Source organism: Tauraco erythrolophus, chromosome Z (genome assembly GCF_009769465.1).
Source record: "Tauraco erythrolophus isolate bTauEry1 chromosome Z, bTauEry1.pri, whole genome shotgun sequence".
NCBI lineage: Eukaryota > Metazoa > Chordata > Aves > Musophagiformes > Musophagidae > Tauraco > Tauraco erythrolophus.
The window spans coordinates 32,097,834-32,111,285 of NC_141496.1; the positions used below are offsets into that span (position 1 = coordinate 32,097,834).

The 13,452-nt window shown below is 45.9% G+C and overlaps 1 protein-coding gene across 4 annotated transcripts in view; it reads left to right on the forward strand.

The window, feature by feature from the left end:
• Positions 1 to 3,955: 3,955 nt before the first annotated feature.
• KANK1 (KN motif and ankyrin repeat domains 1) overlaps positions 3,956 to 13,452 on the forward strand; it is a 28,275-nt gene continuing 18,778 nt past the window's right edge. Inside the window, exons 1-4 of one of the 4 annotated variants that reach the window (XM_086629037.1) lie at positions 5,432 to 7,683; positions 9,983 to 9,990; positions 10,626 to 10,648; positions 10,991 to 11,053. In XM_086629037.1, the coding sequence (XP_086485163.1) occupies positions 5,432 to 7,683; positions 9,983 to 9,990; positions 10,626 to 10,648; positions 10,991 to 11,053 (2,346 nt within the window). Of the gene's footprint in view, positions 4,026 to 5,000; positions 7,684 to 7,747; positions 7,749 to 9,982; positions 9,991 to 10,625; positions 10,649 to 10,990; positions 11,054 to 13,452 lie in introns of those variants that run through there. The other 3 variants (XM_086629039.1, XM_086629035.1, XM_086629036.1) reach the window with 3 other exon arrangements.

Sequence of the window (13,452 nt, forward strand, 5' to 3'; positions counted from 1 at the left end):
TGAATTGTTGGAGAGCTAGTAATTTCATGGCATCTTCTATATATGGCTAGCCAAAAGAAAGATGATCAAATGATTGTGCTGCAAGGCTAAGGTTTATTTTCTAAGTGGTCTTTTTGTTGACTTTTTTAACTTACATTCAAATCCCAACACCAGAAAAGGAGTATGAAAGAAAAATTGTTATTTTTTCCATTCTGCTTTTTCTTTTTAAGCAAGTGCTTAGCCTCATATGTTTTAGCTCTTGTCAGAAGGCAAGGCTGATACTCATCTATAGATGTTGAAGAACAGAGAGAGAAAAGAACAAAAGTAGTACTGGGGGTGGAAGGAGAAGGGGAAAAGCATCAATTTCTGCCCTGTTGCAGTAAAGAATCACGAAGTCAGAACTCTTTTTTTAATCCGCTCTTCTCCTGCCCCAGATAACCTTTCCAACTGAAGCTGAGCATATAAAAATACTGATCAACTCGATTTATGCCAGCTATTACCTTTGTGTTTTTCCTCTGCAGCATTCTTTATGAATTGTCTTATGCCGTAAGTCTGGAAGGAGACTCTGTTATTCATAACATTATTTCAATGGAAAAGACTTCTTTAATAGTAGTCAGATCCAAAATAAAAATGCCTTAGAGCAGATATCATAACCAGATGGGGAGAGAAGGCTTTAGATATGATGTCTGTATTTTTCAAGGCACTGTAGGCTTTTAGCTTCAGAAATGTATCTTTGGTTGCTTCTCTTTGCTCTTCCTGGACCCTCCAAGGCAGCTCTGCAATAAAGTTTTCCTAGCTTGCAGAACCAAAACTCTCTGTCAGCCCACATTTTCATTGCCTTTCTCTACCTCAGAAGTCTTGAAGCACAGCAACTAAATGTCCTATTTTTTTCCAGTTCTCCTGGTCTGGGAGCAGACATGATTAGTGTGGACTAGGGTAGGTCTGACTCAATATTTTAATATACTGATGTTCTTGTGTAGTGCATTGGATAGGATATAATTTAATAGAAGTTGGCAAGACTGGAATGTTTGGACAGAGCCCGTCCCAGCAGTGCAGGAGACGAGAATTGAAGACTGCATTTTTTAAATGCTGCTTGTGTCCTGCCCCTGGTTATCCTGCAGCAGGGAGAGGGAAATGAAGTCTTTGCATACTTTTGGAGAAATGCATTAATAACGACAGTACCACAATGAGGCCTCTGTGCTTCACAGTGTGTTTTACTTCACAGGTCCTGGCCTAAACGCACGATGTGTTTGCGTCTCGTTGCGTTTAAAGAAGTTTCAGAAGGAAACAGGAATGTCTGCAGTGTTTTCATGGATGAAAGCATCTGTGTTTGTGCATGTGCACATGCTGTATCACTGTAACACAACGACGTGATTAAACTTTGCCAGAGCTACCGCAGACACTGGGGACTAGTTCTTCTAATTTTAGCAGTGCCAATGATCAGCTGGCCAAGGATGAGAGAAGGCACCTAAGAAGAGTGTTTGTACTGCCTGGTATTTGCTGCAATACTTCTATGTGTGTTGGGCTGACTGGGGTAGGAATCTCTTGCTCACTTGAGGTCTCTGGGCATGAAGGCTTGCCTTTTTGGCTGAAGGGCAGATACATGTTCCTCTGAGGTTCATCTGAGGTACCTGCTTGTGTAGCACTTGGTACTCGCCCACCAAAGCTAGGGAGTAAGGGCATCCATGGTTCATCCAGGACCTAAGGGCTGAAAGGAAGAAGGGCTGCACTCTTATCAGGTGTGTATTCATTTTCTTTTTATTAGATTTTTTTTTTCTTTTGGAACCAACAAAACCATTTTTATTGCTTGAAAACAGCCATCCATTTTGCTTTGTTCCATGCTTAACAGGCACACCCAGTTTGGCCCTTTCTCTGAGACAGCAAAATGCACAAAGGCTTGGCGCAGCTCCTGCACACTGCATCAGTGTTGTGGTGTTGTTAGTAGATTGCACGCCTGATCCTCATTTGTCTTAACGTATAAAGAAGCGTCTCCAGAGATCAACTCTTAATACTGGAATTGTGTTGGTGGAGAGCTCACTGTGTTGTTTTAAGGAGAAGCAATAGGCAGGCAGCTCCACACGCAGTTCGTGCTTGTGGAGCAGTAGATACGAACTGTATCTGATACAGCTGAGGACCAAAAGGATTTCATTGTGAAGACACTGAGCTGCCTGCAGGTGTTGTGGAGAGGTTTAGAGAGGGACTCAGTGTCGGTATCATTATTATTTATTTTTTATAGGTTTCTGTTTAGCAATCTTAATACCATTCCATGAGGAAGGAAAAAAAACGTATCTGAGATTCCAGTTTGGCTTTCATGACTTAACATGGGATTTGCATGTCTTTTTAGAGGTTTTATGAATATTTTTCCAAAGATGCATTAATTTTTAAGTCCTGGGACTTCCAAAGAGTCTGTTCCTCCCTCCCCCATCCAACATTTACGCATTGTGCCCAAGGACGGTTTAGAGGAGCTGCCTGACTTCACTGCTGTAGTAATGGGAGAATGGGAGATGTTGCTAGGTAGGAAGACAAGGACCGAGACAAGCAGAGAAGAGGATCGGGGAAAAATGTAAGAACAGGTAAAATTGATGGAGCTTGAATTTACATGGGCTGGGTGAAGTGACTAGAACCAAGCCTGTGATGAGAGGTGAGAGTATGAAGCAGATTTTGGTTTGAATTGGTGGAATTGGAAATTACCTCCATTTGAAGTGGATGTAAGTAGAGAAAATGGGTGAGAAATCCAAAGCGTGGGAAAAAGACAGAAAGAGACCAGAAGACTACAGGGGATGAAGGCCAGTGTGAGAGCAGGGACAAACCTAGGGTGCAGGCGGGAAGGAAGAGTGACCCACCTAGGGCAAGGAGCTGTGCAGTGTGGAAAGGACAGTTGTCTGTGGGGAACGGAGCTGGGATAGAATATGGGAACAGAACACTGAATTTGTGGAGGAAGAGGAGTAATTTGGAGAGTATGCTGTGTCTTATTCCCTCCCTGTCAGTGGGAGTCCTGGAGACATTTTCCCTGCCTGGCTTTGAGGCGGTCGTGCTGGGAGGAGCTGTGTGTGGTTGTGTGCTTAAAGTGTGTGTGTATATGTGTGTATTTTTGCTTCCAGTCTGGTGTTTAGATGGCTATTTCGGGTGCATCTATAAGTAAATACCACAGTATACTGAGACTCTGGTCTTTCAGCAGAAACATGTGGTTGGAGTGGGTGGCTGGTTGTGAACACTCTGTCCACACTGCACGACTGAGGTACCAGCCCCACTTCTGTTGCTCTCACATGTGCCTGCCTCATCTGTGTCTCCATCCTATTCTTTTCCTATGCCGGGGAAGACAGGTTTTTCCCTGAGCAGCATCCTTCTTCCATCTACTGCTCGATGTTCCGTGGTAGCCAAAAGCATAAAGGATTGCCATGAAAGTAGTTATACTGTCTGTAGACAAAGCTTTTCTTAAGCATGCCAAGGAAACTGGAAAAACAGGAGTGCTTTATTTTTTTTTCCTCCCTTCTCCTAAACCTTTTCAGTACAACATTAAGTCACTTCCTGTAGTTGCAGTAAGTCGACAATTTTATGGGTTTTTTTTTTTTCCTCCCCCGTCCCACGCCCCCAGCTCCTGAGGCTTATATTCCTTTAAGAGGACGCAGCTCCCAAACTTCGCCTTTTAAAAACGAAACTGCGAGCCAAATTCGCGTCCAGCCACGGGAGCGGCCCGCAGCCCCCCGCGCTCGGGCCGGGGGCGTGGGCGGGCCCCGCACCTCGGCAGGGTTTGTTGGGGGGGGGGGGTAACGGGGGGGTGCGTGGCTGCCCGGCGGCCGGCGGGCGGGCCGGGGGAGCGGGCGGCGCCGCGGCCCCGGGCGGCGGGAGGCAGCGGGGCCGCTGGCGGAGCTCGGCGGCGGCGGCGGCGCCGGGGCCGCGCGGGTGCGGGCGGCTCTTCCTTATGGGGTGAAGAAGGAGAAAGCCGGGAGGGAGGCCGGGCGTCGGCGTGTGACACATGAAGCTGGGGCAGCCATACGTGCCTGGAAAATTTGCGGCGTGGGGGCAGAGGCATGTGGCTAATTCAGGTAACCGGAAAGCTGGCTGTTCTGTCATTCCTCCAGCTCACAACTCGCAGCAGTTGTTTTTCCCTTTTTTTTTCTTTTTTTCTTTTTTTTTTTTTTCCCTCCTAAAGTGGGATTGGAGGAGCAGGTTGTATAGCAGCGCAGCATATAAATACTCAGCCCAAGGAAGCTCAGCGGATCTGGTGAAGTTTTATTTAGATTGCTTTGGGGACAGGCGAGTCCTGTGTTTGTAGGACGGACGGGTTTTGCTCACGGGCGAGGCGACAGTCTCCCTCAGCAGTGGGATTTGGGTCCCCGCTGGAAGGGGATCCTGCTGCCTGTCTTGGTGCTGGGGGCTTCGTGCGGTTTAAAATGAAAGAGGCAGAGGCACTGGTGGAAGTAATGTGACTTGAGGTGAGAGCAAACTGGTATTGCTGCTCATGCAGCAGCAGTTCCCAAAGCCGTAAAACAGCTGCAGATCCGTGTAAAGTCTAATGGCATCGGTTGCATAAGGAGCGGGGTTGGAGTTTCCGTCACCTGCTCAAATACACCCTCTAGAGAAGTTGGTCTCCGGATGATTCACGCGGTACGTTGTAATCCTGTGGTCTTTATGTGATGGTGTAGGGGGTGTGTGCAAGCTTGGTGTGACATGGGAAGACTGGAGGGATTCGGGGAAGGACAGCTTTGAACTACTAGCCGTGCCACTTCTGTGCCCCTTTGTTAACAGACATGTTATCTGTGTGTGTGTGCATGTGTACACATTTACGTGGGTATGCACTTCTCAGCGTTTGAGAACCTACTGATTAACTTTTTAAAAGTTAATCGGGATTTAGTGTTGAGGGTCAGTCAGCAGAAAGCTGGTCTGCTCGCTGAGCTGCAGCAGCAGTTTCTGCCTCCGGCATGCTGTGAGCACCCGTCTTTTCTGTGCTTGCGTTTCAGCGCGTAGCTTACTGAGACATAGTTGCCTTTCCAATACTGATTTCATTTCTTCTTTTCCAGAAAAAGAGGAAGTTGTTTTAAGTGGAGAAGATGAGAAAGAACGGAAAGACCCCTATTTTGTGGAAACTCCTTACGGCTACCAGCTAGACTTGGATTTTCTGAAGTACGTGGATGATATACAAAAGGGGAATACCATTAAGAAACTAAACATCCGAAAGAAGAGGAAAGCCGTACCAGCCTCGGCGGGTACCAAGAACTCTGGTGGGCAGTGCAGCGGCTGGACCTCCACGGAGTCTCTCTCTTCGTCAAACAGCGATGAGAACAAGCAGTCTTGTCTGGCAGCGAGGAGTCAAGTAACTTCGTCCGTCACTGCAAGACCCTCTGTTTCCTTTGAGGCATCTCCTTCCTACTTAACTGTCCCGGAGAGTAAGCAGCTTCCGCCTCCCTCCCCCCAGCCTCCTCGGCACAATCTCCATGTAACAAAGACCCTCATGGAAACACGGAGGCGGCTTGAGCAGGAGAGGATGATGCAGGTCACGCCTGGCGATGTCCGCAGACCCCGGCTTTCCAGCTTTGGAGGCATGGGCTCCACGAGCTCCCTCCCTTCTTTTGTGGGATCCAGTGGATACGGTCACATGTCTCAGCAGCTGCAGAACGGGTATCAGGGGAACGGCGACTATGGCACCTGCTTCGGCTCCTCCTTGGGCAGTTCCATTCGTCACAGCCCCATGAGCTCGGGAATATCCACACCAGTCACCAACGTGAGTCCAGTGCATCTGCAGCACATCAGGGAGCAAATGGCGGTTGCCCTCAAGCGTCTCAAGGAGCTTGAGGAGCAAGTCAAGACCATTCCTGTGCTGCAGGTCAAAATTTCAGTGTTACAGGAAGAAAAGAGGCACATGATGGCTGAACTCAAAAACCAGAGGAAAGCCACTCAAAACGACATGTATGGTTTCAGAAAACGATCCTACAGTGCAGGAAATGCGGAGCAGTGGGAACACCTGTCTCAAGTGAGAAGAGGTGGAGAACTGTATATAGATTGTGAAGAAGACATGGAGAGCGTGGAGCAGAGCTCTCAGAGGATAGAGGAGTTCAGGCAGCTGACTGCTGAGATGCAAGCCCTGGAGAAAAAAATTCAGGACAGCAACTATGAAAGTCCTGCAAACCTTCGGGTGAACAGAGAAAGCCTGACAAAAGAAACCCGATCTGTTGCTGTAGGCGCTGATGAGAACATGAACGATGTGATTATATACAACAGATCTGCGAGGCAACACAGAGAAGTAGCTGTGGGGACAGAGAAAGAAACGAGAGAGTCTGGGGTTGTGGTGACGGAAGCCATGCTTGGCTTGTCTACGGAAGTTGAGAAAGAGATAGAGCTTCAGCAGCAGACCATTGAAGCCCTTAAGGAGAAGATTTACAGACTAGAGGTTCAGTTAAAGGAAACAACCCATGACAGGGAAATGACCAAATTAAAACAGGAGCTGCAGGCAGCTGGGTCTAGGAAAAAAGTGGACAAAGCCATGACAGCTCAGCCCCGTGTCGTCAGCAGGATGGTGGAGGCCATCGTACAAACGAGAGACCAAATGGTGGGAGACCACGTGGACGTCACCGATTCATCGGTGGGAAACCACCTGCAGACGATCAGCGTCGGCACCTCCTGTAGACTGGCTGTGCGGAGCGCAGCTGTGGGCCCCGAGCTGCCGATGAGCCGGTGGCTGGTGAGGGAGCGGGCAGAGGTGCGAGACCAGGGTGTGGGGAGGTCCGTGGAGCTGTGCGACAAAGCGGTGGGCGCAGAGACGAGCGTCTGCGAGACGGGTGTCAACACAGAGGAGCCGGCGGGCGTGCCGAGCCCCCGCCACACGGCGCGGGCGGTCGGAGCGGTGAGGTCCGTGGGCTGCGGGGATTGTTCGGTGGACGTGCTGGTTTGCTCCCCCAAGGAGCGCGTGTCCCGCGAAACTGCCACAGAGGCTGTGCACAGGGTGGAGGCGACGGTGATGGCTGTGCCTTCTACGGCTAGCCGGCAAACCAGCACCGCTTTGGAGATGGTGAGCCAGTGCACTGGCACGGAGGCGGCCTCCCTGGCACACTGCGGGACAAACACCTCTCTGAGCAGCTACGATAAACAGACCAACACAGAGAGCGTGGAGACGCGGAGCGTGGCAGTAGGGGATGGCCGGGTGAAGGACATACAGGTGTCTGCTAAAACGCGTTCGGTGGGAGTGGGCACCTTGCTCTCTAGCCACCCTGGCTTTGAAAAGCCCTCCGCGATAAAAACCAGAGACTGTGGCGTGGGGCAGATAAACATTCATGAGAACTACCTGGTTGGTCTTAAAATGAGGAGCATTGCCTGCGGACCCCCTCCGTTGCCGGTTGTGCCAGCCGGCACCAGGAGCATCGGTGTCGGAGGAGAGCCTGTGTGCGAGCCGGTGAGCGGTCTGTTGGAAAGCCCTCTGCCTCCGCCGGAGCTGCGGGCGGGCTTGGATCACTACATCGAGCGCGTGCAGAAGCTGCTGCAGGAACAGCAGATGCTGCTGGCTGAAAATTACACCGAGTTAGCAGAAGCCTTTGGGGAGCCCCACTCCCAGATTGGATCTCTCAATTCGCAGCTCATCAGCACCCTCACCTCCATCAACTCCGTCATGAAATACGCCAGCACAGAGGAGCTGCGGAGCCTGGACCTTCAGAAGCAGTGCACGGAGAGAAGCACCACGTCAGGTAAGCCCAGCGTCCAGACGTGCGCTTGGTCACCTCCTTGCCAGTGCTGCAGGTCAGTCACCTTGTAGGCTTCCACTTAGTCTGGAAGTAAGTGTATAATCCTACCTGATCAAGCGCAGAACAGAACGTTGCTGGACGTGCCCATTGGGTATTCTGTCCAGCCGACCACACGTAACTGAAAAGCCAGAGGTGGTTTTACCTTTCCCCATACAGCAGACTCTGAAGGGCCCGATGATGGTGATTACTCTGACCATGCAAGACAGGTATCCGAATGTATGCAGGGTGTGACCACCGTGCAAGATGTTGACTCCATTTTGTAACTTTAAGAGTATTCGAGATTAATGCCTGTGGATTTGGAATTTTGTCCTTCCTTTAAACTTGGCATACGGTTTTTAAAAACTGCCGTGTCAGATTTGACAGAGTTGAAAGTCACATCCAACGTCTGTACCAAACTGACTTGTTTCCATAGACATTCCCTGGATTTTGTAGTGTTTCTTCCATTGCTTTCATTCCTTGTGCCTCTCAGCCAGAGAGCTGTGGTATGCTTTCCCCATTCCAGGAGGCCTGATGGCTTTATAATGGGCAACGCCAGTGCGCTTCACAGAAACCACATCTTGCATCTTCTGTTCAGTAACTGTTTGTCCTAATCCCTAATTACAGCCTCGTGTTTGAAAGGCATAAGCTGTAATTACTACTGGAGGTTTTGGTGACGCTCAGGAGAGACAAGAATTGAGATTTAAATACTCATCACATTTTATTTATTAACTTCAAAATCTATGCAATTAATTTGAGGGATTTCTTTACTCCCTGGGGTAAAGTTGCTTACTTTTTTTTAATTATTATTATTATTAGGTAATTGATAGTCTAGTTTAAAACTTAGCCTTTTTTTCTAATACCTTATTGGTGAATCCAGCCACCCTACTACTAAATTTATACACACTGGCTTACTGGAAACCAATATGTAATGCCTAGAAGTGATTGTTACATACTGTTTTCCTGGTCCTGCCATACAGTGACTGAAACAAGAAGTTAAGGAAATGGGAAAAACTTGTTCAAATTCATCTGTATTGTGGGTGTCAAATGGGAAAAAAAAAATCCTGAGTAAATACCATTTAATGTCAGCATAATATTATTGGCTAATGCACTGCTATATAAAGCTCTTGAAGCTTATTTACTGTCTGAAAATTTGCCTATTTTTGTTAAAAGGCAGCTTGGTAAATCTGAATCTTTTCGATGTTCATGCACTAAATGGAACCATCCATTAAATGAACTGAAGTAAAAATTTTAGCATCCCGTAATAAAGCAATAAGCAACATTTATGTAGTGGTAAAGAAAACATACGATATCCTGTCTGCGTACATGCAATATTATTATCTCTCTGGTATGCACTTTATATTTTGGGCTTCTTACAAGTAATGATACTATAATAATAAGAGTATCTGGCAGACACGAGAAGTGTCCTTAAAAACAGTGAAACAGAATTTTTACTAGCTGTAAATCCTCAATTCCTTTCCTTGCTTTTACTGCACAGTATCAAATGTATAGTCTAGAGACTTGAAAGTATTTAGACACAGGTGGAGCAATGGATCATATTTTACTAAAGATGTTCTTACACGGATTCAGATTTCACATTCTTGATAACAATATTTTGGAATAATTTTATTTTAACTTGTGATGCCGTTATCTTTAGCTGTGGATGCTTAGTGTAAAATCTCTTTATTTTTAGTCCCTGGTGAGAACTACATGCCAGGACTGCATGTGCAATTCAGGCTCTGTGCTATAACAGTTTAGACCCATGGAGAATTAAAGTGGGAAGGAGGTCATAAGCTTGAAATGTTTCCCCTTCTTTTTCTATTAATTTTGAAAAGACTGTCTTCACTACATGTATCTGCTGATGATGATGCCTGTTTCTGAGGTTTCACTTTTTTCTGTAAAAGGATTTTAGTTGAATGAAGCACTAACTTAAACAGTTCTGTAATCACTGGAACTAATAAAACCTTTTATTTTTTTTCCATGCATCAGTATCTCATGATAACTTGTGAGCTCTTAATAAGTCTTTCTTCACATTTAGGTCTCTTGGATGTAGCTTTTCGAGTGTCTTGTATGTGAACTCAGCCAGCACCTCTTTCTCCAGACCTGGCATCTCAGCCAGATTTCTCTAAAGCTTGTATGAATATAAAAATCCTTCAGAGCACTGAGTCTCTAGTCAGGTTTGGTTAAAATGAGCAGTTGGGTTTAAGTTATTGAAAGTAGCATGACCTCACAAGCCTTGGTTTCTTAGAAAAACAGGCTGAAAATAGAGGCAGGAGCGTCTGGTTTCAGATTAGCAGCGGTAGCATCATCTTTAATATTTTATTCAAAGAGCATCCTTAGTAAGCGCCTCTTAGAGGCCACGTCCTTTCAGGGCAAAAATACCTGACCTGGCTTTGAGGTGTGCGATCTGGGTACTGGTTTGCTATGATAGAGGGTTAACAGTCCATACTGCTTCTGATACCTGAGGTGGCACATCAGTCAAATTCTCTGCTGCACAGATTTTTCTCCCTGCTGGTGCTGGGGAGGTGGAGGTGTGCTGCAGAGATGTCTCCGTCTCGCAGCCCACAAGTGGCAGGCAGTGGGGATGCAGGTGTGAGGGCTGGAGCCTGCCGAGTGGGACATGCAGCTGGCACCTTAAACACAAGCCAAGGTGACCTCTGAGATGATCTCTGAACCTGGTCTATTAGCAATTAGTGTATTGCTTGTTGCAAAACAAACACCTTCACTTCTGTAACTAAGCAGCTCCTATTTACATATGCACTAGTGGCATCAGGGAAATCAAACCCGCTGGCCCCGCAAACCGATTTCCACTCCACAAAGTCACGTTAGCCAGTGTCTGTGTCCAGCGGGATCGTATGCATGCGGGTGACAAACCTAGACGCTTGCTGATCCTTATTCTTAGACCAGACAGCATATAGGAGGACTAAGAGAGGCGAGTGCGTTCAGGTTCTCCGTTTACTGTCACAGAATTTTTGAGAAGTTTCAGAAAGTTACATTTGAGTGCATGTGTGATATGTTTTGCAGACTATCAGCCAGAGGCCTAATGTCGCTTGTAGGGGTTTTAATTTTAATTTCATGGACTTTTCACAAGTCTCATAGGTGGGTGTCTTTCACAGGCAAAGGTGGTATTTAAAAACAACTGCTTTACCGTTGCCCTGAAAAATGACCTGAGCATATTTGACCTGAAAGTGCATGGTTGTTTTGCCTCAGAAATCTTCGGAGTATCGGTTTTATGGTCACTTTTTGAAGCGATCCTGACTGAGCGCCCCAGTGGGAGTATTACACTAATCATTGTGAGGAAGGAGGCAACTTCTTGGAGGGAGGGAAAAGAAGTGGGAAGCAAGTGGGGTCAGAAAGTATCAGGGGTTAGGAAAACATGATATGCCATCTGATGGGAAGATCTTTCAAGGTTTTCAACTCTTAACTTTCACCCAAAGCTAAGGAGGCAGACTGTGGGACAATGGAAAGACCGAAGGAATGATGGTGGTGTGAGAAACCTCTGGTTGTGTGGACGAATGAGATATTGTGGCCATGGTTGTCTCTCTGTGTCATCATTCATAGTGCAAAACTAGTAGGGAATTGGAGAAAGCTGTCTTCTCTTTACAGCTCTTCTTTTTGACAAAGTTTGTAGTCTTTTCTTCTAAGACTGTGTAGCTCAGTGGCTTGGTGGCCCCTGTCCTGGCAGCATGAACCACGTTAGTGCGGTTGAAGGCTTGAGGCTTGCCTGAGGCTTAGGAGCCGGTGCTGTTCCAGGTGCAGGCATGTTGGTGGACCATGTAAAGCTGTGAGCTGTTACAAATCACTCTGGTTGTCTACCACTAGGCAAGTGAATGAAGCCCTTAGCTTCAACTGTGCCACAGATGCATGCCTTCATCACTGAGTTGTTTCTGTACAGATGTGCTGATTTGTCTAACAAACAGAATCCATCTGTCTCTCTGCTGAGGAGAGGGTCACTGACGTACATGAAGCGATTTTAATGTTCCTTGGAAGGTAGTGCATGATGCAAAACAGTATGCAGATGGTCCCATCTGTGTGCCAGATGAGTACTGTTTATTCATGTGTGTCTGGCTGGCATCTCAAAGAATACAGTGTTTCTTCTGCATTTTTCGTAGAGAAGGTAGTATCTACTGACCTGCTACTTGTGACAACATATAAAGCTCAAATGCTTATGCAATTTGAAAATGGTAGGGAACCCCACACTGGGAGCTGAGGCATTTAGCTGGTGTTTTTTTCTGTTTTAAGTACCCATCCAGTTATATCAGAAGAGAAGCAGAGACCTGGTCAGTAATTGTCCTATAAAGACATTATTCAAGGGAATCTCCATAAACCTCTTTAAAGAGGTTTGACGTACCTTCTCTGGTCATGTGCTAACACAACCATCATCATAATTATTATTTTTATTATTACTGTTAGTATATTTGCTGTTTTCATTCTGTAGAAGCACTACATGGAGTATTTGAATGTGAAGGCTGCTCTATCTCATCATTTCTGCTTCAGTTGATGAAGAGTATGATTTGCTGTGATATAAATATTTTTTTCATTCAAACCTATTGCTGCTTAGAGATTGGCAAGTTCCAGCCTCGGAGCTTGTTTGTTGGAGTGACTTTGGTAAAACTGCAGTTCCCTCCCGTGCTGTGGCACAGGGACGTGATGTTCAGGCTCTGAGCTTTGTTCAGAGTTCAACTCCCATGGTAACAGGCACACCTATGAATACTTAATAGCAGGAGATTCCATTTTTTTTCCGAGAAAGTGTCGTTGTATTTCAGCAACAGTAAAGCATCAGCTGAGAAGATGAACTCCTCATAAATGCGAAAGAAAGAAGAGCTCTGAGATGACCTTCCTGCTGTGCCCAGCATCATGAGTTGCTTTGATCCACCACTCATCAAGGAAATTAAAGATCACTTTCACTGAGCTTCGCATGCAGTTGTCTTGGAAAAGAAAGCATTTCATCAATAAGATAATAAGCTGCTTCACAGACATGTCATTTTTTGTTTTCAATCTTGTTCACTTAAAGGAATCAATTCTGACTTCCAGTTTCAACAGCCTGGCTTCACAAGCTAGTTTGGGGGTGGAAAGCAACTACTCAAAGAAAGTGTTTAAAGGGAAAGTGAAAATGAAATTGAGATTGTTTGTGCAATCCTGTTAAAGGAGCCATCTTGTTAAAAAGAGCATTTTCTCTGAAGCCAAATGATAGTTGCAACATTTATCTACACCTAGGCCCCAAGTGAATCAGGCTTCTGTCAGTTTATCGTATAAAAAGCTCATGTGTGGCAATTTTTTGTTCTGAAATGTTAAATTCACAGACTTTTAACCTGGAATGGCTGAAAAGTACCTTTAAAAATGAAACTACACTTAGGCTTCTGAAGGTAACACATTTATCAAGTGGATGGGTTAATATCAGTCGTCGTAAATGTTTAATCATAACATGTTTGCTCATCACTGCCTTTTTATTTACCTTAGTAGAATGGGACTTCTCCTTCAATAGTTCTTAGGCATAGACTAAGTGGAAAGTGGCTTAAAAATTATTTATATGAAAAAAATAACTTTTTAAGGATAAAGCAACCCAGTAACATTTAAGATCATTAGAGAGGACTTTGTGTTATTCAGTTACAGTAACTTCATAGAGAGCTTATTGCTACTGTAAAGAAATCATGCAGTGTGAAACAGAAGTATTTCCTTGCTGGATATACTCCAGACAACATTTATGCCCTGTCTTTAAAAGGAACTGTATAAGTTGTATCACTGGCTGTTATAAGCATATTGT